The sequence below is a fragment of the Ostrea edulis genome, chromosome 1, assembly GCF_947568905.1.
Source record: "Ostrea edulis chromosome 1, xbOstEdul1.1, whole genome shotgun sequence".
Taxonomy (NCBI): Eukaryota; Metazoa; Mollusca; class Bivalvia; order Ostreida; family Ostreidae; genus Ostrea; species Ostrea edulis.
The window spans coordinates 65,032,509-65,059,344 of NC_079164.1; the positions used below are offsets into that span (position 1 = coordinate 65,032,509).

A 26,836-nucleotide genomic window follows, 5' to 3' on the forward strand; every position below is an offset into this window, starting at 1 on the left:
AAGGTTCATATTCTTTCATATTCCAAACTTATTCAGAGGCTCCGAAGGAAGCAAAATTACATTATTGTCTTTCCGTACATTTAATGCTTGTTCCCTGTGTGCATTCACATGATACCGGAGAACATGTTCAGTGAAATTAATCGTTCCAACATATTGTCAATTTATTTCAGTGTTTGAGACTTAGAAGTACCCCACGTGTATCAAAAATATGATGAACATAGGCTTTCAACAAAATCTGGAAATTTTATTAGCGTTCTAGGTGGGGAAGAGTCGGGTCCTCTCAACTAGTTTGACACTTGCTTTGTTTCCGGGTCATAATGATGAAGGTAGGTTTTATGAGCAGTCGTTATTCTATCGAGGAACGCCTGTCTTTCTCTTTGAGAACGATGTTGAAAATCTCTTTGAGAACGATGTTGAAAATTTATCATTTAGGTATGCGCAAGCTAACGAGCCAGAGAATAAAGCTCAGAGTCGTCAGTGGGAAGGGCCTGGGTCCCCGAGGCCAAAGAAGTTCAAGACGCAACCATCTGCTGGCAAGGTGATGGCCACAGTATTTTGGGACGCAAAAAGCGTTATTATGTTGGACTTTTTACCCAAGAGAAGTACAATAACTGGAGTGTACTATGCAAACTTGCTAGACCAGCTGAGAACCACCATCCGTGAAAAACGTCGAGGTAAACTCTCTAAAGGTGTTTTGCTGCAACAGGACAACGTGAGGGTCCACACCTGCAAAGTTGCAATGGATGCTGTAGAGCGAAACAGGGAAGAATTAATACTACAGCTTGCCTATTCGCCTGACCTATCTCCTAGCGACTTCTTCCTATTCCCAAACTTGTAAAAGGATATCAGTAGACGTCATTTCCGGTCTGACGAAGAAGTCGTGACGGCAGTTGAAGAGTGGGTCAATGGAAAAGATCTGACCTCTTCAGTTCAGGGCTGATGGCACTTGAACACCGTTGGTCTAAGTGCATCACACTAGAGGGCAATTACATAGAAAAAGAAGAGGTGGATCTCAGCCCGAAATAAGTTAGGCTGGTTACGTATTGACTCGCCGTCGTACCAAATGTTAATTATTGATGTTGCACTGAGTATGCAAAACACGGATATTTGATTGATTGATTGTATCTTGCTTAACGTCTCGCTCGAGAATTTTTCAGATATGGAGACTTCACCGAGACCAGTGAAGGGCTTCAAATGTAGGCCTATGCTCGACGCTTACGGCCATTGAGCAGTGAGGGTTCTTTAGCGTGCCACATTTTCTGTGACACGGGTCATCCGTTTTTAAGGTCATCTCCGAGGACCCTTGACATTCACACCTGATGCCGAGCGTTTGACGATAGAACTGTCACTACCTTTTTAACGACTTAGGTTTGTCGCGCCTGGGATTCGAACCCCGGCCTTCGGCATGCGGGGCGTAAGCTCCAACCTCTCGGCCACCGCGGCGGTGACGGATATTTTAATAGTCGGTATTTTTATTGATAACCAATTGTAAGGTAAATAATTGTAAATTACGTGTATATGGCCTGATTAGGAAGTGTCCAAAATTTGAAACTTTTTTGACAACCTCTTGTAAATTATTGTTTGTACAATTCAAACACCAGCAGAGATGGTAAAAATTGTGGATATCGTTAGGCTTAGGCCAATCATCTTCACAAGTAAAGGGTTATTGATTCGTTACCTCGCACTAACCCTTGACATCAGTCGCTATTTAAAAGTTGGGCTCGAGAAGAAGGATGACGCAATATGCTAAAATTAATCAGCCAATTGGATTTCTTGTTTCAGATGAAAGTTTGGTAAGGGAATAAACAGAAAGTAAAAATTGGCGTCCGTTGACGAAAAGATATGTGAAAAACATCAAATCGATCATTTGACCGAAAACCAAAAGCTTTCGATATCATGTATCAGAGAAGGAAAAGATGTTTTTATTGGGACTAAAACCGGCAGTGGTAAATCGCTATCTTACGAAGTTGTTCCCATTATTTTGGACAATTTGTTTAATCATAGTCGACAACCGTACTTCGACAATCCATCATTTTCATACAGCTCATACCCCAAAACCTCGTCTAATTGTTTCTTCAAGCAAAACGAACTCCCGAAAATCAATTGATGGTATCTGCCGACGCCATGCGTGTTTCCTGTTTAGTTTTGTTTTCGACCGATTATAAAAGCCGTTGTCTGATTGGTTTGCAGCATCAGGCCAATCATATGCTTCTTCTCGAGCCCAACTTTTAAATAGCAACTGTTGTCAAGGGTTAGTGCGAGGTAACGAATCAATAACCCTTGACTTGTGAAGATGTAGGCCAATTTATAATTATATTTATTTTCTCGTGACCGACCACGAATTCTAAATTAGGAGAACTACAGTCTCGACTGATTATTGGTGCAATAGTGTAATTTAAGTCCACATTTCCTTTGTGTTGGCTTTGTGGAAAATGTAGTAGTGAAAACACCGTAAAAACCAATTCGCAGTGTATCTTGTCAGGTCAAATGTAATAATATTTAGATTTCTTACAAATGATATTAAACCAGCTTTGTTAACGTACCTGTAATTAAATATATCAATTGCTGCAGACAGGTGAATTGGACTGTCTATACATCCATACAAGATTTTATCGTTTTCAGGTACAAGATCAACATCGTGAAAAACAAAACAGGAATAATTATCAACTTTTAATGCCTCCACGTATCCTATGTTGAAGAGCAACCCCCGATTGAACAATGTACCATTGCTCTGAAAAATAAATATACAATAAATTATATAACTGTTATAAAGAAGGGCATGGGATGTCGCAATCACCTGTGTAGATAACACACCACAGAAGGAAGACATGATTACATCCTACCGACTAGAAAGTCTCCCAAACGAAATACTGGCTGTATAACAATGGACTTTATCCGAATACTTCTATTTCCCCCACATTAATAAACCCTTTGCACAAAATACCTGTCAATTCTAATTTTATTTAAGAACCTAGTTCACAAAGACTTTTGATTATAAAGAATATTCCTTTGTTTTCTCTAGTAAAACTGGCGTCACTTGACCTTGATCATAGTTTGTAGATTCCAATATCCTCTCATCATTTTTAAAGACCCCAGATCTCTAACAGTTCTGGTTCTAAAGTTATACCAGTTTTTTTAAAATCAAGGTCACCGTAGTCACTTGACCATGATACTAGTTTGTAGGTCTCGCCATCCTCTAATAATTTCTAAATATCCTAGGTCTACATCAGTCCTGGCTTTGAACTTATATCGGTTTTTATGTTCAAAGTAAGAGGTCACTAGACATCGATACTTGTAAGTCACAACAGTTTTTTTTAAAAATCTTTTATCATGTCTCTCGATCCTGGTTGTAAAGTAATGCGAGTGTTTATGACCAAGATTAATGTAACTGGAGATACTACTTTGTATGTTACAACATTCTTTTATCACCGGGATATTGATGAATATTTCATGTTTCTATTGGTCTCAATTCCAAAGTAATACGGGTTTTTATGATCAAGGTCAAAAGTCAAGAGAGTCTGTCATTTGATCTTGATACTGGTATAGCGGACAGTGTAAGAGGTAACTTATGATGCCTCATTAGTGAGCTACATGTAGCTTTTCTAGTGATGTGGTAGAGTCTCTCTCTCTCTTGATCACGCAAGTTAAACAACGGCGAGCGTGATCAGCACTTGGCTGGGTGACCTCTACACGTTTGTATCCTCTTATCAATTCTGAAGACCCCATTTCTCTATCAATTCCAATTATAAAGTTACACCATATTTATGCTTTAAGGTCAGAGATCATTGGAGTCACTTGACCTAGCAGATTCCATCATCCTTCCAGAAGATCCCATGTCTCTGTTAGACCTGGTTCTGAAGTAATACCAACTTTATGTTCCAAGGCCAGATTCCAGAGTGACACACCTTGATATTAATTTGTAGGTCCTATCACCCTCTTATCATTTCTAAAGATCCCAGACGCTATTGGTCCCGGTATTAAAGTTGTACTATTTTCATGGTCGGAGGTCAAGGTAACTGGAGTCCCTTGACTGTGATTCTAGTTTGTAGGCCCAGTCATTATTTTCTCATTTGCCCCGGTTTTACGTTGTACTATATTTTATGTTAATGGTCAGAGGTCAAAGTCACTGGAGTCCATTGACCTTGATACTAGTTTGTATAGGCACAATCATTCTCTTCTCATGCAAGGTAAAGATAACGAACAGTGATCAATCAAGACCCCAGGACTCTATCATATTTGTCTCGTTATATCTGTTGAAATATGGAATTAATTTTGACCCAAAGAGGTATATGATAGACTCCACCCCCTATTTGATCCATCAAAATGTGCCTAACCCCCTTGAATCTGAAAACAAAAACATATCCGCAATAGATCCATTGGTCTTTCTTATCCTTGAATATTTAATACTGTCATTAAAGGGTTACGGAGTAGCTACGGACATTTTTAGATGCGAAAAAGACGAACAATACTTTTAGTTATTTATTGTCAATATCTTTAGAAATTTTGGTGATCAGGTCTTCCAACAGTTTTTTAGAATTCCCATGTGCAGGAAGTGTGCTCCTTAGCCTCCTTTGCTAGCTGACCTGTTTTTATATTCTTATGAAGCAGAAATTATTCAAAAACTTATACGTGAGAAGAAATAATATCTTACTGTAACCTTCAATGCGATACTTACATTGTAGATATATCGACGACGTTTAATCTCTTAATAATAATCATTTTCATTCATATGTCAATTCGACATATCCCTGTGAACTTGAAATAAAAGACACCACAGGGTCCTCAAAAATTCAGTTTATAAATCATGACAGGCTAGTGACAAACAAGTTGATGTTATAAGAGTTTCAACAGTCTCGTTTAAAGTCGGCATTTCGCAAATTCTATGCTCGTTATAATGATCTAATTTGCCAATACAATACAACAAATCATTGGGTCAAATGTTGTATGACGTTTCATACCGATTGTTACATGTAGGTCGCTCTTGGCAAACCGATTTAGGCTATGGATTACTCCGTTTATCTGATAGATCTAAGGCTTACGGCGGGTGTGACCGGTCGAGATGGGGATGTTTACACCTCCTATGCACCTGATCCCACTTCTGGTATGTCCAGGGATCCGTGTTTGCCCTACCTTCTATTTTGTATTCCGTATTGGAATTATGAGATTGATCACTGTTTGGTATATTCAACTTTCATTCAAGACTGTTCCACCGCGGGATCGCAATAGGATTTTAAAGATTTACATAGGAATAAACATTGTATAGAAATTTGTTATGAAATATTCTCAACAACCACAATCAATCTAATAAAGGCTCACATCAACGAGTCAACACGGTTGGTTCTTCAGAAAGTATTTGTGAGGTATATCCTGGTACATGTACAGCGGTGAGTATTTTGAAATTTAGAAACCAAATTATATTTGACCTGATTCAACTTGCTAAAGCCGGATATGTAATTTAAAGATGTCAAAGATAGTATCATTCGTGTTCGGTAGCTTTAGTATATTTACACTTCCCCCACTGCTTATAGAGTTTAACAAGTGTCAGAAGACAACATCGCTCGCCGGGAAGCGTGACTACTTCAATTATCCGCATTGGTTTAAAATTTTAATGTAATGTATGTAAAATCTTAAGGTCACTAGATTAAAAGTCTTAGTGTCAAAAGAAAGGCCTGGTCATAAAGCATTTTCATGCGAAATATCAAAACCATATCCCACTTTGTTTAAAAGATAGTCAAGATTCAATTTCTTTAAAGTTAGGTCAAAATCCATGATAAGGCATCTTCACAAGTCAAGGGTTATTGATTCGTTACCTCACACTAACCCTTGACATCAGTCGCTATTTAAAAGTTGGGCTCGAGAAGAAGCATATGATTGTTTTGCAGCCTGAAGCTGCAAACCAATCAGACAACGGCTTTTATAATCGGTCGAAAACAAAACTAAACCGTAAACACGCATGGCGACGGCATTATGGTGTAGAATTTGTGGCCAATTAGTACAAGACAGATACCGTCAATCGATTTTCGGGAGTTCGTTTTATTTGAAGAAACAATTATACGAGGTTTTGGGGTATGAGCCGAATGAAAATGATGGATTGTCGAAGTACGTTTGTCGACTATGTTTTAACAAATTAAACAAATTGTCCAAAATAATGGGAACAACTTCGTAAGATAGCGATTTACCACTGCCGGTTTTAGTCCCAATAAAAACATCTTTTCTTCTCTGATACATGATATCGAAAGCTTTTCGTTTTCAGTCAAATGATCGATTTGATGTTTTTCATATATCTTTTCGTCAACGGACGCCATTTTTTACTTTCTGTTTATTCCCTTACCAATCTTTCATCTCCATTGGCTGATTAATTTTAGCATATTGAGTCATCCTTCTCGAGCCTAACTTTTAATAGCGGCTGATGTCAAGGGTTAGTGCGAGGTAACGAATCAATAACCTTTGACTTGTGAAGATGATAAGGTTGAAAGACTTGGTAACAAATGAAGGGCCTAGTTACAAGGAATATATATGTGAATTATTAAAGCTCTAAGGTCTATCCCCTTCAGTTCAAAATATATAGCCGATTTGAAGTTTTCGAAAAGTAGGTCAAAGTCCAAAGTAAAGGTCACTAAAGCAAAATATACAGCCATGGTTAATGTTATTTTTACAATAGGTCACAACACATGGTCTCGGTCAAAAATCATCATACCAAATAAAAGACATAGTCATAGCAATTTATATTTGAAATATTGAAGCCCTATCCTCTTTGGTTCAAAAGATATAGCATGGTTTACAGGTTTTTGAAAAGTAGGTCAAAGTTCGAGGCCAAGAGTCTTAAGTACAAATGAAACGCCTGGTCATGAGACATATATGTATGCATGTGAAGTATTAAAGCCCTATCCTTCAGGAAAAGTAAAGCCAAATTCTTTCCCCTTAGAGTGTGACAGTCTAATGCCGACATCGGCGTCATGGCAATAACTCTTCAGACATTCCTCCCACTAAAACTGAGAATTGTAGATTTGAATACACGCACAACACGTGCTTACATCACATGTATAATGTAGCACTGGTTCATATATAATATAAGGGATATCAGATTGTACAATCACCAAAACAACACTTTAGTACTTCATTTTTCTATTTTATGAACACAAAATTACGACAATTTTGCAAGGATAAATCTAAATAATGAGGCAATAGAAACGCACTTTTTTTATCATGTTAGTTGCTAATCCAACTTTTGAGAAGTTCAAAAGTTTGAATTTTGAACGCACAACGACGGACACAATCTGAAAATACCAGCAAATGACTCGGGTAACCAAAGAAAATTAATATTGATTATTTTGCGTTGGAATTCTCCAAATGTTAAGTCAATTGAAATCTGAGGTAATATGCATTTAATTTTTACCTTTGCTTTAAAAGCTGGTTCAGTAAAATCTTTAGAACAAAGGAATTGCTTTACGTAGAAATAAGACTATACTACACCTGTTCAATGACAAAAATGCCATAGTCCAAGAGTTGATGTTGCAGCATCGGGTGTAAAACATACAACAGGATATTAAGATGCTCCTGTCTATTTCTATAGGGAATCAGCACCGCTACTTTGTGTCTGGACAGACATTCTTCTGGTTTATGTCTTCCTCCTGGTTTTAACCACTTAAACATCTTAGTCATTTGCTTCAATGTCGGAACATCAGAAAATCTCATTTTCATACTACCTTCTGCAATAAAGAAATTAACCGTTTATCAGACCGGATGCTGGCACATTTATTAACAATGATTATTGGCAGGACTTACTCTGAATTGCTATATCAAGTCTAAAATCCCACTAACCACTAACGAATAGTCAATAAGTCATCACAAGCTACCAACCACTAATCAAGAATTCCACGAATTAAGTATAAATCCAGAGTAGCTAGCAACTACTAAGCAATGACCAGTAGTTCAATTGATAACCAACAATAGATAAAGCAACAAAACTTGCAACCAAAACGTCTACAAATTCATACAAGTAGCAACCACTACACAAATGTCAATACAACCATTGCAGCTAGCTATTATTTGTCAACACATGCCAGTCCACATAAGCTAGCATCTACTCATCATCTAGGAGCCAGTAACCAAAAACGTCCCTGGAAACCAGCACCCACAAACCAAAATTTGTTTTATCTTACTTCCGATTATTCGGAAATTTCAGACGTCACAAGCTGTGGGTGAAGTGCGACAAAATTTAACCTATGCATGACCCTTAAAGCTGTGACAGATCTTGCCATCGCCTATCGCGATACGGGATAGTATGATCCAAAAGACTTTACATGATGGAAGCTTGTACCAATCACTACTTAATATATTAAACAGCTTAGGTTTGAAGCTGCCTCGGGATCGCGAATCAAACCCAGAACATACAAGTTGCGCGCTAAATACTAGGCTACCGCGACCCTAAGTAAACAGCATTTTCATAAGGTCACAAAGGTAAACCAGAGAACAGTCAATAACTACACAAAAACAACCACTAAACAACGGTCAATATCCATGGCAGTTAGTGACCACTAACAATCAGTCAATAAACATGCATCTCTTAAATTCACCACTAATCAACAATAAATTTAATTTAATCCATAACCACTGACACAGACCCACACCCAAGAACTGAGTGGAGAGCTGAATAAAAGAAGAGCTCTTCTGCGTAGGGGTTAATTTACTGTTATAATCTTGAATGTCTAGGTGAGACAAAATTCACCAACAAATAAGTAAAGAAGACGGCAAAAATACATGTATCTATCCTTATGAATTAATAAAGTTTGCCAATAAACTCTGAAACGCTTGATCCAGAGTCACTGCTTAAACCTCTAATATTGTTTCATATATTTAAAAAGGTGAAGTCTGTAAGCTATAATTGATTAGTAAATATGAAATAAATTTTAAAAAACCATTTTCGTTTTCGATAAACTATCCTCAAATAGCAAAAATGAAAGTAACGTAGTATACATGCTTTGGCGGATCTAAGCCAGTTTTTTCTTTAATGACAACATAAGACAATACGATATGAAGTAAATCCGTTGTTTATCGATGCTTGATTTTGATCTTACAGAAGAAATCAGTTTTGATAATTGTTGCATGAATAAAATATGCCTGTTCCTTTCTTCAATCCGTGATTCATCGATGCTTGATTTTTATACCCCCCCTTTGAAAAAGAGGGGGCATATTGTTTTGCAGCTGTCGGTCGGTCGGTCGGTCTGTAGACCACATGTTGTCCGCTCAATATCTTGAGAACCTTTCACTTGATGATAATATTTCATATGTGGGTTGGTTATGAATAGAAGAGGACCCCTATTGTTTTTCAGGTCAAAAGGTCAAGGGTCAATCTACTCTGGACATAGGAATATAATGTCCGCTCAATATATTGCGAACCCTTTGCTTGAAAAACATCAAACTTAGCACTGGTACATCCTAAGGAGTAGATGACTCCTATTGATTTTGAGGTCATATGGTCAAGGGTCAAACTGGGCATAGGAATATACTGACCATTCAATTTCTAGAGAATCCTTTGCTTGACAGACATCAAACTTGGTACACCAGTACATCTTCAGCAGAATATGGCTCCTAATGATTTTAAGGTCACATGGTCAAAGGTCAAGGGTCAAACAGGACATTAGAATATACTGTTTGCTCAATATCTTGAGAACCCTTTGCTTGGCAGACATCAAACTTGGTACACTGGTACATCTTCAGGAGAAGATGACCCCTATTGATTTTGAGGTCACATGGTCAAGAGTCAAACTGGACTTAAGAATATAATGCCCGCTCAATATCTTGAGAACCCTTTGCTTGACAGGCATCAAACTTAGTACACTGGTATATCTTCAGGAGAAGATGACTCCTATTGATTTTGAGGTCACATGGTAAAAGGTCAAGGGTCAAACTAGACATGGAAATATACTGTCCGCTCAATATCTTGAGAACCCTTTGCTTGACAGATATCAAACTTGGTACACTGGTACGTCTTCAGGAGAAGATGACGCCTATTGATTGTGAGGTCACATGGTAAAGGGTCAAACTGGACATAGGAATATACTGTCCGTTCAATATCTTGAGAACCCTTTGCTTGACAGACATCAAACTTGGTACACTGGTACATCTTTAGGAGAAAATGATCCCTAGTGATTTTGATGTCACATGTTTAAAGGTCAAGGGTCAACCTGGACATTGGAATATACTGTCCGCTCGATATCTTGAGAACCCTTTGCTTGACGGACATCAAACTTAGTACAGTGGTGTATATTCAGGAGGAGATGACTCCTATTGATTTTGAGGTCACATGGTCAAAGGTCAAACTGAACATAGTAATATACTGTCCACTCAATATCTTGATAACCCTTTTGCTTGACGGACATCAAACTTAGTACACTGGTACATATTCAGGGGAAGATGACCCGTATTGATTTTGAGGTCAAAAGTCAATTGTTGAACTGGACATAGTAATATATTGTCTCCTATATTTTAAAAATTCTTTGCTTGATTGACACCAAACTTGGTACACTGGTACAGCATAAGGAGTAGATGACCCCTATTGATATTTCGGTCACATGGTCAATTCACTCTTGACATAGGAAGATATTGTCTGCTCAATATTTTGAATTGATGATACTACTATCAATTAAATGATGTGTGTGTATAACCCTTTTCAATTTTGCACCATGGGGGGCATATGTGTTTTACAAACATCTCTTGTTGTCTTACAGAAGAAATAAGTTTTGATAATTGTTGAATAAATAAAATATGCCTGTTTGTTTATTCAGTCCGTGATTTTATTCCTTAATCAGTCTTCTGGAAAGGTCCAGAACGAAGCACCCAGAACCAGTCAACATCATAGATGCTTAGGTCTACAACCAATCGCACATTCTCGGGGGCTTCCCGGCCAGCGGAAGAACAACCCGAGCGGTTGCGATTAGTTTGCATTACTTTTGAAAAGGCCGATATTTATAATTCTATGCAAATGTATAATTAGGACATACGTGTATATTACTTATATACATCTCGATCAACGAAAGACATCGGATTCCCTCCCGAGACCAACGATTTGGCACATCGATAAATTCTTAAATACGATATTCATCTGATATTTTCGATGTTCTTAATTTTTTCCGTGATTATAGAAGTCACTGTTACGACTTTTTGTAATAATTTATTAACAGTTACTAATGTGGACAAACACATGGATAAACACAAGGAATTTTATATTATTGTGTGATGACACAGATCTTAAAACTAAGTAATAAGTCAAAAAATGTCCAATGTGTTAGATATCGAATGGGTTGGGACTTATTAACTTTAAGGTTAAAATATTTTAACAAAATTAGGTTGTACAGTGCCTGGCATATAGTACATTACGTTTTCAATTATTGAGTTTGACGAGAAGAAACCACGATTATTCATAATTTTGCCCTTAAATCATCGCACCGGACAAAAACTACCATTATAAACACATTCGCAATAATGCGGTTCAAATTTTGAAATTATGAACGACCTTTCATTTTGTCTTTGGTCAACTACGTGAAAGGTGAAAATAACGAACAGTGCAATCTAATAAATTCTATAAGCAATACAGAATAGAGAGTTGGGCAAACACAAACCCCTGGATATACCAGAGGTGGGATCAGCTGCCTAGGAGGAGTAAGTATCCCCTGTCGACCGGTCACACCCGCCGTGATCCCTACATCTCGATCATGTAAATAAAGTTATCCGTAGTCAAAATCAGTGTCCCAAGAAATGGCCTAACAATCGGTATGAAACACGACAGACATCATTTGACCCAATGACTGGTTGTACATGTATCATTTTTGTTACATAAGGAATATCTAATTTTGACCTTTATGTGACTTCCTAATAATCAAGTTTCATATTTCACTGTGTATGATATTAATGAATATAACATAAATAATGAATGCACGAAATTATCAAAAAATTGTTCTTAAATTCATTTGAATTTAAAATTCAAACTAGAAGCGTAATATGTTTATGAAGCAAGTGACTGATCTTGACCAACAGGTCAATGTGACGTGACATCATCGGGTAAAGTGTGACGGATTTATTTCTTTGACAGTCGGATCAAGCATTACTTCACCAAAACTCTAAGGTGGGTCCAAAATAGTCAAATAGTGTTAATATATCATATATTATGTAAAGTATTTCGTCAGTATGGGCCATTTCAGGGACATTTTTAGCCGAGTTGCAATGAAGTTGAACTCGGCTATTGGTTTGGTGATGCGGGCGGGCGGGTGGGCGTCAACAATTGGTTTCCGGATAACTCGAAAAGTTTACAATCTAATCAAATGAAACTTTGATATATTGTTGGGTACTGGGTAAGGAAAACCCCTATTGGTTTGGGGAGAAAAATTGTCAAAAGTCAAGGTCACTGACCGAAAATAGAATGAAAATTTCAGAAAAAATCGGTTTCCGGATGATAACTCAGAAAGTCCAAATCCGAATCAAATGAAGCTTTGATATATTGTAAGGAAGACCCTTATTGACTTTGGAGAAAATACATCAAAGGTCAAGGTCACAGTGACCGAATATAGAATGAAAATTTCAGAAATATTTGGTTTCCGGATGATAACTCAGAAAGTTTAAATTCGAATCAAATGATACTTAAAGATATTGTTATGTACCAGGTAAGGAAGACCCCTATTGATTTTGGAGAAAATAGGTCAAGGTCACAGTGACGGAAAATAGTTTTAAAATTCCAAAAAAAATTGGTTTCCGGAGGATAACTCGAAATTTTTTAATTTGAATCAAATGAAACTTGAATATATTGTTGGATACCAGCAAAGCAAGGCCCCTATTGATTTTAGAGAAAAAAGGTCAAAGGTCAAGGTCACAGTGACCGAAAATAGATTGAAAACTTCAGACAAATATGGTTTCTGGACAGTAACTTGAAAAGTTTAAAACTGAAATTAGTTCTTCACAATGATAAATATGCCACATCATTCCTCACATTACAATGTACCACATGCAACTCGGCTCATGCACCCCAGGGTGCATACATTGATTTTTGGTTTTTAAAAGAACACATCTTGTTATTAGAATTTAGCTTAGATATAGATGCACAAGTACTCTGAAGTTCTAGATTGGCCAGAGCACCGAGTTAAGAGGAATTCTGTGCAATAGTTGCAGAAAAGGCAGGTGTACAGCTGGACCAGCGAGACATCCTGGCAATACATCGGATACCATCCAGCAGCGAAAAACATCCAAGACCAGTGATTGTTAAGTTCCTTACCAATGATGTGAAGAAAGCGGTCATCACAAAGAGGGAGAAGCTTAAGAGCAATTTTATTATGGTTGATCACATCACTAACATGAATGTACAGTTACTGAAAAATTTGAGAGCAGAAATGGTACTATAACGGGTACATATTTGCCATGGACAAAAGCGGGAAAAGACATAAACTGGATGTCATCGATGACATTGACAAAAAATTCTTATGTGAAAGAAGTAGAAATGAAATGATCACAAACAGAGAGGAGTTTCCAGAAACAGGTGTGACATTTGACTTTAAGCTCTAAGTTATGCCTAACAATAGACTTTAGAATGTAACATGTGTATCTCATAGTGTGTGATTTTGGGTGTGTTTGTGTCTGTGTGCGTGTTCACCTTTATTTCAGCAATTCATAGATATGTATAAGGTTTCTTTTTTTTTTCTTTTCTTACAAACATATGTCTAGTAAGGTAGAAAGTTTAAGTATATTTGCACTAAGTAATCAAAAGTGCAAGGATGCAGTTAATTGGGTAAGACAAAAATGTTTCCATGATATGGTTTCAAGAAACACATAGTACACCAGGCTCCGGGATCATGAAACTGTCTTAAACTTTAAGATTGTCTTAAATCAATAAAGTTGCACTTAAATCTTAAGACTGGTCTTAAAGTGGATCACAAAAAAATCACTTAGGCTTAAGATTGGTATTTTGTCTTAAATTTTAAGACTACCTTGGAGCTGTCTTAACTTTCTAAGACTATCGCTAAGTTCGTTCAAAATAGCCGTGCTGGTTGCATTTTTGAGGCGAGTAAGAGAAAATTAACGTGATGTCCGTCGTTGAAGATGTCTGTCCCTACCATGAAGCGGACAAATCATTTATTTAAGAAACAATAGACTGTCGGTAGATCGAAAACAGGATCTTGACGTTGAAAATCATATAATGAAAAAAAAAATTGTTTTTCTATAAGCAGAGTATTGACAAAGTTTGTTTACAGGAAAAAAAGTCAAATCCATGTAATTGAAATGTAACACTGCTAGCCTAGAAAAATTTAGAGCGGGCGTTTTCAAATATGTAGGCATAAATATGACTTCTTATGTGATCAAAATATCGCAGGATTGATCGCCCGATTGTCCGTTTCACTGCCTGATCGTAGTTCGTAAAGTAGATGTAAATGTGAAAGTAGCACATACACATACGACCGTTTCACTAAAAAGTTACGACTACAAAAGTACATGTATTTACCTGACTGAGTTTGTTGACAATATGTGGAAGAAGAAAACAATCATTACTTGCAGTTTGCATTTGCACACGAATAATGTGCAGTCCGAGCCCGAATTTGAAATTAATTAGAGTTATCCTTCTTTGCTACATGTACGCACACAGTCGACAAAATAAATAAAGGCATTGAATTTAATAAAATTATCGCTTCAGTCACTCTTACATTTCCACTTTCATTCATTACTACTTTTAGAAAGAGGGAGGCGACGGGGTCAATACATCAAAATTTGTATGTACATGTATGTAATAACGAAAATAAGTTTCTTTTTAATAAAGGGGGGGGGGGGTGTTGGTACATGTATGTGCCTGCGTCAGCATTAGTGATCATAAATTAGAAGTTTTAGACACTGACTATGTTGTTTAAGTCATTTATTCTTTATATCTTTTTGTTACCTCTACGCAAAAGAGTTCCTTGTTGCTATAGCAATTTAAGATTCTAGACTTAGACTTAAGTTAAGACAATCTTAGTTAAGATTTGCTTAAGTTCGTTTTGTGATCCATTTAAGTCAGCAATCTTAGCTAAGTTCAAATCTTAATTTAAAGTCAAAATTTTGACTTAACTTTAAGACAGTTTCATGATCCCGGAGCCTGATGTTGAATGGTTTTGGGAGTCAGAATGGGGATATAAATCTATTTTCAGTAGTAATACTAGCAGTTCTGCAGGTGTTGCTATCATGTTTCGAATACATTTTGAATTCACTATTCACTCTGTCCTAAAGGACTCTTCTGGTAGATTTATTATTTTAGATTTTTAAAACAGCAAATGATACTAGACTTACATTAGTTAAGTTATATGGTCCTAATTTGGATAGCCCATATTTTAAAAAAAAAAAATTCTTACTAAGGTCACTAAGTTTGTCGATTATTTTTTGTGGTGACTGGAATGTTGTAAGATAAAAATAAGGACACATTTAACGTAAAAAGATAAAACAATCCAAAGGCTCATTAAAAAATACTAACTATAAAGACAGAGCTGGAAATATATGACTGTACTGACATGAAAGACTAGGTTTCTGTACGTTAGTTTATTCAATTAGTAAAAAGCTGTAACAAAAATAAATACACAATTACATAAAGAAATTCAGAATAACTTACAATAAAGGTATGCACTCACGATTGACAAATAATGAATATTTTAAGAATATGAAAATTTGTATAAAAAATTAACATCACATTATACCAATTAATTATGCAGTATTCAAAAAATATAAATACTAGTATGACTATAAAGTAATATCGAATAAAAGGAAATGATTACTTTTACTACATATATCTCATAGACAATGGTTGACTATGCACGAACTATTTCCCGCCAAACAGGTACATTGTTTACCTACACTTACATCCAAACTGATAAATACTGCATGTCATAAATAAATGAAAATATAATAAAAACTTACACTGTGCGACTACAGGATACGATAAAGGGTTGTACTCTGTACAAGGTGTGGTGGCATCTTTGCCCTACGTGGTGCGCGTGGAGACTTCTGTCTCTGTCAGCATCTATATCGACTGACAAATCTGATTGTACTAACTGGAGAGTTTAAGACAAGGGCAGTAACTCATGAAAAGTTCTACTTCTGAGTAATTCGTACGTAAAAATATTCGTGTTACACAACAATGACCCATGGAAGATATGGAATTATGAAGCTCGACACTTCACCTGGAGGAGATCAAAACCAGTAATTCAATCTAGAATAGATTATTTCTTAGTTTCGGACTGTGTATTTAGTAAAATGCTTGACACTAAAATTATTCCAGGTTATAGAACAGACCATTCTGCAATTTTTTTTTTAGATTTAAAACAAGTGAAAGGAAAAGGGGAGAGGGCTACTGGAAATTTAATTCTCAATTATTATTGGAAACTGGATATATTGACAGAGTGAAACAATTCATCGGGGAAACAATAGAAGAGTATATGGTATCTGGTGACTTGGGGCAAAAGGAAGATATGAAATTTAGAGTTAGCGATCAGCTGTTCTGGGAGATTCTCAAAATGAAACTTCGGTCAGTTTCAATAGAATACTCATCTATAAGAGCAAAAAAAAAAAATTTTGGAATTGGAATCTGCAGTAAGTGCATAAGGAAAGGAAGATATTTTAAAATTACTTGAAGAAAAGCAGCAACAAAATTCAAGGGCTAACTATATTGAAGGTTTAATGTTACAGTCAAAGGCTACTTGGTATGAAATTGGGGGGGGGGGGGTCGGAATATTTTTTGTAAATTGGAAAAAAGAAACTTTGTAAATAAAACTATATCCAAGCTCATTGACTCAGATAGAAACCATATTACAGAACATACGCAAATTTGAGCAGAACAAGTCAATTTTTACTCGGATCTATACAAAAGTAAATTAAGAGATAGATAATAATCAAACAGCATTCTGTGAGGATATTTTTTTAAAACACAGTGTTAAATTAGCAAATTCACAGAAAGAAAACTGTGAAGGTATACTGAGACTACAGGAGTGCAGTGAAGAATTAAAGAATATGAAAAATAAAAAATCACCAGGTTCGGACGGTTTTACAGTTGAGTTTTACATTTTTTTCTGGAAAGACATTGCTGCGTTTGTGATTCGTTCATTAAATGAGGGATACCAGATTGGAAATTTGTCCCAGTTTCAATCTCAAGGTGTAATAATTTGTATTCCCAAAGAAGAAAAAGATAGACGCTCTATAAAAAAATTGGCGACCCATATCATTATTAAATGTTGATTACAAAATTGGTTCTAGTGCCATAGCAGATTGTTTAAAGAAAGTACTAACAAGTATCATAAGTGATACTCAGAAGGGTTTTATAAAGGGACGGTTTATTGGTGAAAATGCTCGTTTTTTGTATGATTTGATTGATTATCTTTAAAAAGCAAAATCAGTCAGGATTGTTATTATTATTATTAGATTTTGAAAAAACATTTGATTCATTGGAATGGGATTTTATTGTAAAGACACTCAGGTCCTTCAATTTCGGGGAATTTATTGTAAAATGGTTTCTTACTCTATACACCTCTAGTACCAGTTGTATCATTAACAATGGAAACTTATCTAAATTCCTCAGTCTTGAACGAGGGTGTAGACAAGGAGATACATTGGCACGATATATCTTTATTATTACAGTAAAATTGTTGGCAATAGCACTTAAAGAAAATCGAAATATTAAGGGGATAATTGTGGCTGGAAAAGAAAACAAATTAGACCAGTATGCGGATGATGATGGCAGTGAAAAATCACTTTAGAGAATCTATCAGATATGTTTAGAATGATTTCTGGACTACGTTTAAGTATTGCAAAATCACAAGCAATTTGGTTGGGGAGCAAATCAGGTTCGGCGGAAACTTTGTGTAATGATCGGAAAATAAAATGGGGAAATAGCAATTTTAAGCTCCTCGGAATAGTATTTACAAAAAATCTGGAAGACATGACTTTATGTAATTATCAATCTAAAATCAATACCATTAAAAAATTGTTAGGTCTGTGGACTAAACGAGATTTAACTCCAATAGGTAAAATCACAATTATCAAAACTTTAGCACTCCCAAAGCTCATACACTTATTTTCAGCATTACCTGACCCACCTAAACAAGTACTGGAAGAGTTGAATAAAATATTTTTTTAATTTATTTGGGGATACAAGGTAGAAAAGTTGAAAAAGAAATACAGTTTTGGGTAATTATGATGAAGGGGGACTAAATATGGTATATTTGGCATCTTTTACGTCTTATATTAAGCTGAAATGGGTCAAAAGGTACCTTGCAGATAATGAGGGTATATTGCAACATATGTTGCATAATATTTCAAATCTTAGAAATGTGGATTCCATTTTTCACCTATCCAAAGAAAAACTTAATGAATTTGTAAATCACATTAACAATGTGTTTTGGAAAGATATGTTTAAAGCTCTATCAAGAGTTAAAGAAAGCTCTCTTTCTGTTACAGATTATTTGAATTTAGATATTAGAAACTTTGTTGATGTTAAAAAATTGAATTTTTATACAAATTGGGTTGGCATTGAGTCCTTGAATGACTTAGTTTTGCAGAATGGAATATTCAAATGCTTTACTGATGTAAAAGATGTGGTTGGTACAAAGAACTTTTTGAGCTATTATTGTCTTATTTCAAAAGTACCCAAAAAGATTAAAAGACAAATTGCTGATTTTAAAAACAAAGTACATCACGAATTGTTGAGTCCAAATCAGTGTATTGTACAGAAAATGAACTCTACTTCTAATGTTAAGTTTTTATATCAAGTTATGAAGGAAAAGAAGTTCATAGCCCCACAACTCAAAAGAGGAAAGTGGGAAACTTATCTCAGTGAAACTATTTCAGAAAAATGTTGGGAATTTTATTATATGAATGCATCATTATGCACAAAAGAAACAAAATTAATTTATTTTCAATACCGTGTTCTTATGTGTTATATAGCTACAAACTCGTTCCTTCACAAACTTAAACTTGTAGATAATGACTTGTGTTCATTTTGCAAAAGCGAAAGAGAAACAGTCACTCATATTTTTTATGACTGTGTGTATGTATCTGCCTTCTGGAGAGATTTTGTGAAATGGTACAATGCATTTGAAAAAGATTATAAAATCACAAAACGAAGTGTGTTACTAGGCAATATTGATGGAAGTTTGAAAAAAATTCTTCTTTTGTTAGCTAAAAAAACCCAACACATTTATTACTCAAAATGCTTTGATAAATGGGCATTGTATGATACTATAATGGACAAGTAGTGTTGATTGATTGTATCTTGCTTAACGTCTCGCTCGAGAATTTTTCACTCATATGGAGACGTCACAAAGACCGGTCAAGGGCTTCAAATTTGGGCCTATGCTTAAGGATTCTTTAGCGTGCCACACCTACTGTGACACGGGTCATCTGTTTTTAAGGTCATCTCCGAGGACCCCTGACATTCACACCTGATGCCGATCATTTGACGATGGAACTGTCACTACCTGTATTAACGACTTAGGTCTGTCGCGGCCGGGATTCGAACCCCGGCCTTCCGCATGCGGGGCGAACACTCTTTTTTCTTCTCTTTTATTGATTAACATTTAAACAGATATCACAGACTAATCATCAGTTACAATCACATTTAAAACACTTTGTATCTAAAATATGAACAATAATATTCCCTCTGTTTCTTTCAATAGAGGATTTCTATGTAAGAAAAACTTTTTAAACAGGTTCATTTTCTTTTCTAAATCAGTCAATTGATAATGGTTATATGAAATGTAATGTCTCAATGTATATCTACAAAGCCTTTCAATATCAATTTTCTTTTCACTTTGCAAAAAATCTGTCTTCTTCTATAAATACAAAATCTGCATACTGATATAAAATAATTTACAAAAAATACATTCACGTTTTTGATACCCTTATGTAATGCTGTCATGAATATTTCTTCAAAGTTTAATCTGTTAAAAACATCACTTTCACAATCTTTCAATAACGATTCAAGATGATAAATAACAAAATTGTTCTTAAATTTAGCCAACTCTTTACATCTAATAAATAAATGCATTATATCCTCGCATTCTAGCATACAAATTGGACATATTTTAGAATCAGACTTCCCTATCTTAAAAAGTTTCTCATATGTAAATATGATATTGTGAAAAATTTTGAAATCCAGTTCAGTAATATCTGGTGTTTTGTATAACACCCATACCGTTTCCCATCGCTTTTCAATGGATGATTTATCATTCATATCAAGTTTATCTCGCCAATAAATATTTGACACCGGTTCTTGAAACATTTTTTGAACTAACAAATTATAAAATATTTGTACTGTACCGGATTGGAACACTATCCTTTGATCTCTATATGAAATATCAAAATTTGGCTGAAAGCATGTTCTTTTGTACTCATTTTCATGAACATAATTTTTCCATTCTTCTGGAATAGATAATAACAAATCCTTATAATTTTTTGTAATCAGTGAGACATTTACCTCTGAATTTTGTTCTTGAAAAATCTCCACAATACATGATATTGGTAAAAATCCCGGAATTACTTCATATGAAATATCCTTGACATGTGTAATACTAGCACTAATAAAATCTTTCCAATTCAACATTTTGTTTCTTATTTGTACTTTCGGATTAAAAAACAGACAATAATTAAAAACATCATTTTCTTTTTCTGTAACAATGATATAATCTTTTATGGCATGCCATGCACAGAATAATTCATTGTAAAACTGTGGTAGACCCTCTAAATCTGTTTTCTTAAACTGTAGTAAAAATATCTCCATTCCTGCTCCTAAATTTTGAATCTTTGATAGGAAATATCTAAAAATATGTTTCCACAGAAAATCTTTATTACAACAAAAGTGCTTTGCAAGAAACTTTAGTCTAAATGATAACATTTTTAGATAGATATCAGCTATTTTCAAACCACCATTGTGTTTTTCACCAATTATTGTTTTATAAGATACCAAGTGTGAGCCAAAATTCCATAAAAAATTGGTACACTCCTTTTGAATACTGTCTCTAGCCCATTGTGGAATCGATATAACTGACAATGAGTACCATAATTTAGACATAAACAAGGTATTAATTAAAGTGGCTCTACCTTGAACTGCTAAGGATCTCTGTCTCCATAAATTAAGAGTTTGCTTAATGTTTCTAACTTTGTCTCTCCAATTTAAATTTTCACACTCTACTCCATTTTTGCCAAAATAAATACCAAGAATTTTCATGACACTCGTCTCAGAAACACTCAATGATATATTTTCCTGTTCAAAACTTCTACCAGTTCCTATACACATTATTTCAGACTTGTGAATGTTTATTTTGGCACCAGATGCTTATTCATACATGTCAGATACTTTGAAAACTTCAAAAACAGAATTTTTGTCACACACTGTCATTGTAGTATCATCAGCATGTTGAAACATCAACCCATTCTTTTCTGACATTGGTATTGGAATACCTCTTATTACTGTATTTTGTTTCATGACATAATTCAGAGGTTCTGCTGATAAAACATATAATAATGCAGATATTGGACAACCTTGTCTAACAGAATTTTTAATAGAAAAATATTTAGTTAAATGTCCATTACACTTTACACTACTGCATATATCCGTATAAAATATCTGTACCCATTTTCTAAATTGGGTTCCAAAACCAAATACTTCTAATACATCAAGTAAATACTCATGACTCACTCTTTCAAAAGCTTTTTCCTGATCAATTTTAACCACATAACCCTCTAAATTATCCATCTCTACCATATCAATCACATCTCTAATGCTAACTAGAGTATCTGCAATATCTCTTCCTATTATACAACAAGTCTGTGTTTCAGACACAATATTTGGTAATACCTGTTTCAGTCTATTTGCCATAACTCTTGCTATTATCTTATAATCTACATTTAACAGGCTTATAGGCCTCCAGTTTTTCAACAATTTCTTATCTCCTTTCTTCTTGTATAACAACGTAATAACACCCATTTTCATAGAGTTAGACATCGTTTGTTTTCTGTTAATTTCTTTAAATAAATTGAGTAGAATATCTCTTAATTGTGGCAAAAACATTTTATAAAATTCAACAGTCATCCCATCAGATCCTGGGCTTTTATTATTAGCCATTTCCTTGATTGCAGTTTCAATTTCTTCTTTGTTAATATCCCTTTCACATATTTCCTTATCATTTTCTTCAATTTTTCTATTCACATATGACAAAAACTGTGCCTTACTTTCAGACTCAATGCGCACTGATGAATATAAGTTAGAATAGAAATTGTACTCTATTTCTAAAATTGAATCAATATCCTTCTTTATTTCTTCTGTGTCACTCAACAATTCTTTTACTGAATTTGATTATTGTCTTCGTTTTTCTAAATTCAAAAAATATTTCGTGCATTTATCTGATTCATTTGCCCACTGTGCTTTTGATCTAAGTATTGCACCCTGACACTTTTCATTTTCAAAATCTGACAATTCTTGTTTGATTGCTTCATATTTTTCAAAATCAACTTGTACTCCATTTGCTAAATTTTGTGAAATTCTTTGCATTTTGTTTTGTAAACCATAATATTCTTTATTTCGTTCCCTGGCTCTAGTTTTGTTAAAACTTTGAGAAAACTTTTTGAGCTTGTATTTCAAATTATCCCACCACACCAACATTGAATTTTCATATAATATACAATTTTTTTCTCTTTCAATAATTTCTATGATTTTTGTTTTATATGTATCATCATTCAATAGCAAATTATTATGTATCCACAACCCTGGTCCTCTTTCACAAACAGTATTATTCAAGTACATCACGACCATCGAATGATCGCTTAGTGTAGTTTCAACATAATAAATATTTCTAACATATGTTCTTATAACGTGTGAAACTAGAATGTAATCTATTCTACTTTGAACTAACATGTTTCCTACTAACATTTTTCTTGAAAAAACTTTTTCTCCTCTATTTCTACTTCTCCATAAATCTGCTACACCATGTTGATTCATCATATTGAACAGGGCTTTGTAACCCTGGTCATAAACATGACGTGTCTTACCACATCTATCAATCTCTGCAAGTGTGTTATTAAAATCACCTTGTATTATAAGATTCACTGAATATGAAATGATACTAGACATATCTTGAAAAAAATTGGCCCTTTCTTTTGCAACGTTAGGTGCATATATGTTTATAATATCAAAATTTTCATCATTTTCTTTGTATTTTATATGTAGAAATCTACCATCGCACCCTTTTACACATTGAATATTATCTTTTAATTCATTTCTAATCAAAGAAGCTACACCCTTTGACGACGTCTCAGAGTTATTGTACATAATACGTCCTTTCCATAAATGTTTATATTTTTCAATGAAGTCATCTCGTCAATGAGTTTCTTGTAAACCAATGATATCATACTTCCTTTCATCCAATAAACTAAATATCATTTTCATCTTATTTACATTACACAATCCATTACAGTTCCACGAAGTTACTATCACCATGATTGTAATTAAGAATAAGAGTTTGTCCATTCTTTCCATTTCATTTATTCTTTTTTGCGTTTCTCTTCTTCTTCAATTTCTTTTTTCTTTTGGCTTTCCCCTCTACGATGATGATTTCATTTTCCGAATCTGTTCCTACATTAGAGTCACTCTCACTCCGCTCTTGAATCATGTTTTCACAATCCTGAGAGGCTTCATTCAATTTCCGCTCTTGAATTTCGTTTTCACCATCCTTAGGGGCATTTTTATTAGTAGACATATTCACTTTATCGTTTTTATTCACAATAATTTGATTTTCTGTCGTCTCAGTATGTTTCTTTTGTTTGGTTTCCGCACAAATAAGTGATTCGTCTATATTTTCGTTCTCATGTTGCACCCCTTCGTTCGACTCTTCTCTTTCCATATTTGTGTTACCCTCTAACACGTCCTCTTTCTCCACCTCAGACACTTCCAATTCATTGTTTTCTTCAGAACTGTGATCACTCATGCAACACTGGCATTTAAATGTAGTGACCTTGCTGCTTACACTTGAAGCACACAAATTTTGGACATGCTCTAAATAAATGATCACTCGCGTAACACAGCCAACATACTTTCATTTGACCGTTATGAATACACCTATGATACTCCTTTTGAAATTTCACAGTGAATGGAAAAGAGGGCATATGAGGAGGTAGTTTCACCCTAACGTACCTTGTTCCGTCAGCAATTGTAGTTCCAGGATAAAATCGTCTGTTAATAGGTGACAGCAATTCAACACCCATTGATGTTAAAGTTTGTTCAATCTCTCCATCATCTATGTAAGTAGGAAGGTGTAAAAAACTAACAATCAGTGAAGTCTGTACAACTTCACGACATTCAAACAAATCATTGCCAAGTCTTATTCCTTCCAGCAAATATTGTGTTGGTGCTTTTCCATCAAGAGTAAGTTCATACAAATTACCTGATTTAGGCACACATGCATAAAGAGACCCCAAACCACAGTTCTCATTGACGAATTGTATTATTCCCTCGGGTTTGATGAGAAAATTGTCTTTAACATTTACAACCACAGTGTTCTCACGACAGTACTTTCTGTCTTTGAATAAATTGTTTGATCCGCCAAGATGGCTGCCACCCGACGTAGCTGCCATCTCACATTTATGCACAATTATTTACAATGTTCTCAAAGTCTAACTATTTTACACAGAAAATTGAAACATATATACATAAAGCCTTCTGTAGAACAGCAGTCGGCAAATATACTACTCACAGTAGACGCAAAAAGGTAAATTTTCCGACACACAAAATTTCCTCGTGCTCACTACAACAAGTACACCGGAAGTCCTCCGCAGTCGGTATTCTAACCTACTCCCGAACACTCTAACCTCTCGGGCACCTCGGCGGTTGTAGTTTGTTGAAAATCAAAATATATTTATATGAAATGTGTATATCTATGTGTGTATATATATATATATATTTATGTGTGTGTATGTATATATTATATATATCATACATGTATATACAATGCATGGTTATTGTTGATACAGAAGGTGCACAGAGTAATTGCAAGTGTGAATGAGAGAGTGTAGATTACAGTTTGTATGTATAAATGTGTTGAAAATACAAAATATGAAACATTTAAAAAAAAACTTACTATGCGCAGAACAAGCTCTTGCGTATCGAATCAGTTGAGAGATATAAACACCATATGCAGGTGATAATGGAATGTTGCTACATAAATATGGGAAGTTGACGATGGAGAAGCTGAAATCATCCCGTTTTTCATACAGTTGAGTTGTCGAATTGAAGTCCACAGCAAGATATTTTTTTCTCACGCAGAAGTTAAACTTAGATATTTTATTGAAAAAATAAATTTTAACGGCAAACTAACAACTCAACTTTATGATAAACGGGATGATTTCAGCTTCTCCATCGTCAACTTTCCATATTTATGTAGCAATATTGCATTATCACCTGCATATAGTGTTTATATCTATCAACTGATTCGATATGCAAGAACTTCTTCTGCTTATGGAAATATCCAGGGGTTTGAAAACAGTCTTGGTTAAAGTCAGCATTTCACAAATTTTATGGTCGTTATAACAATCTAGTTTGCTAAAACTAGTACTCAGGTGAGTGATAAAGCCCATGGCCTCTTCTGTTTTCCATACGTTAACAAATCTACAGCTTACCACCATCCCATTACACGAATCTTTCTTTTCTATTGACGTTGATAAGAATTTCCTTAAGCATACCAAGTAATTTAAAAGAGCAATGTATGGTGAACAGTGATCAATCTCAAATCCTTTAATCAATACAAGATAAAAAAGTTGGGCAAACACGGACCTCTGCATATGTCGGAAGTGGGATCAGGTGTCTAGGAAGAGTACACAATGGTATAAACTTATTTTAAACATTCCATCTCCATGCTACGGATATCGATTATATAATAACTGTTAAAAGGAGTCGTTCTTGAATGATGAATATGTCTGTGTGCAGAAATGCACGTAGGCCTACGAGGGTTGTCCCAAAAAGTCTTAGACATGGCTATTAATTCTGTGTGTCTTTGTTGATGTTGATATTTTTTAAAAAGCAATATTTTAGTGTATTATATATCAATAGTCATGATAGTAAAACAGTTAATTCCAAAATGTTGTTAAAATTCATGATTTTCCCCAAAATTTTGTTTTTCACTTTTAATGATCAAAATCTACTGTTTGGAAGATTTCACCTGAAAATTAAGGTTATACATTATCACAGAAGCTCAATATAGAGAGTTTATTATTTGTTTTGTAAACAAATATTGCGATATGCTATTGTTTACCAAATTTTCAAAAGAAATGAATATCGATCTAAGTTTATTATATCTTTCGCATTTCAATCATTATTGGGGGTAAAATATGTCATCTAACAGTAAAAATTTGTGACTATGCAAAATTAAGATGCATTATATTATAAAATCAATATTTCACTTGTTTGTTTGTTTACATAAAGACTCGAGTTTTTGTTTACATAACACAGATTTAAGGCTAATATATTGCTTTCATTCTTGCATTCAGAAGGTCAAAATTTTGGCTGTCAACATTAAATGAGTTATATGTTTAATGTTTAACATCAAAATTGAAAAATGTTTTTATCAAAAATCGTGAATCAGTCCCTTTAAACATACTAGTACACCCCGATGCACATAAGCAAAAACCAATTGCGTTTCTGATAACATCGTACACATTTCTTTATCAAAATACAGGCTCTTCTGCGTGTGCCACTCTTCGTGGCATCCCCCCCCCCTTGACAACCCTCGAACATGTACTAATGTACAATATACCAGCAGCTATTTGGAATATACATGTATCAAGAATTATAAAT

The 26,836-nt window shown here is 34.7% G+C and overlaps 1 protein-coding gene across 9 annotated transcripts in view; it reads right to left on the reverse strand.

Annotated features, from left to right (window-relative positions):
- LOC125679970 (beta-1,4-galactosyltransferase 1-like) overlaps positions 1-26,836 on the reverse strand; it is a 75,999-nt gene that overhangs the window by 37,490 nt on the left and 11,673 nt on the right. For 7 of the 9 annotated variants that reach the window (XM_056156693.1, XM_056156705.1, XM_056156678.1 and 4 more), the window contains exons 2-3: positions 7,474-7,709; positions 2,544-2,731 (exon numbers count right to left, since the gene is read on the reverse strand). In XM_056156693.1, the coding sequence (XP_056012668.1) occupies positions 2,544-2,731; positions 7,474-7,709 (424 nt within the window). Of the gene's footprint in view, positions 1-2,543; positions 2,732-7,473; positions 7,710-7,821; positions 8,086-15,921; positions 16,494-26,836 lie in introns of those variants that run through there. The other 2 variants (XM_056156708.1, XM_056156715.1) reach the window with 2 other exon arrangements.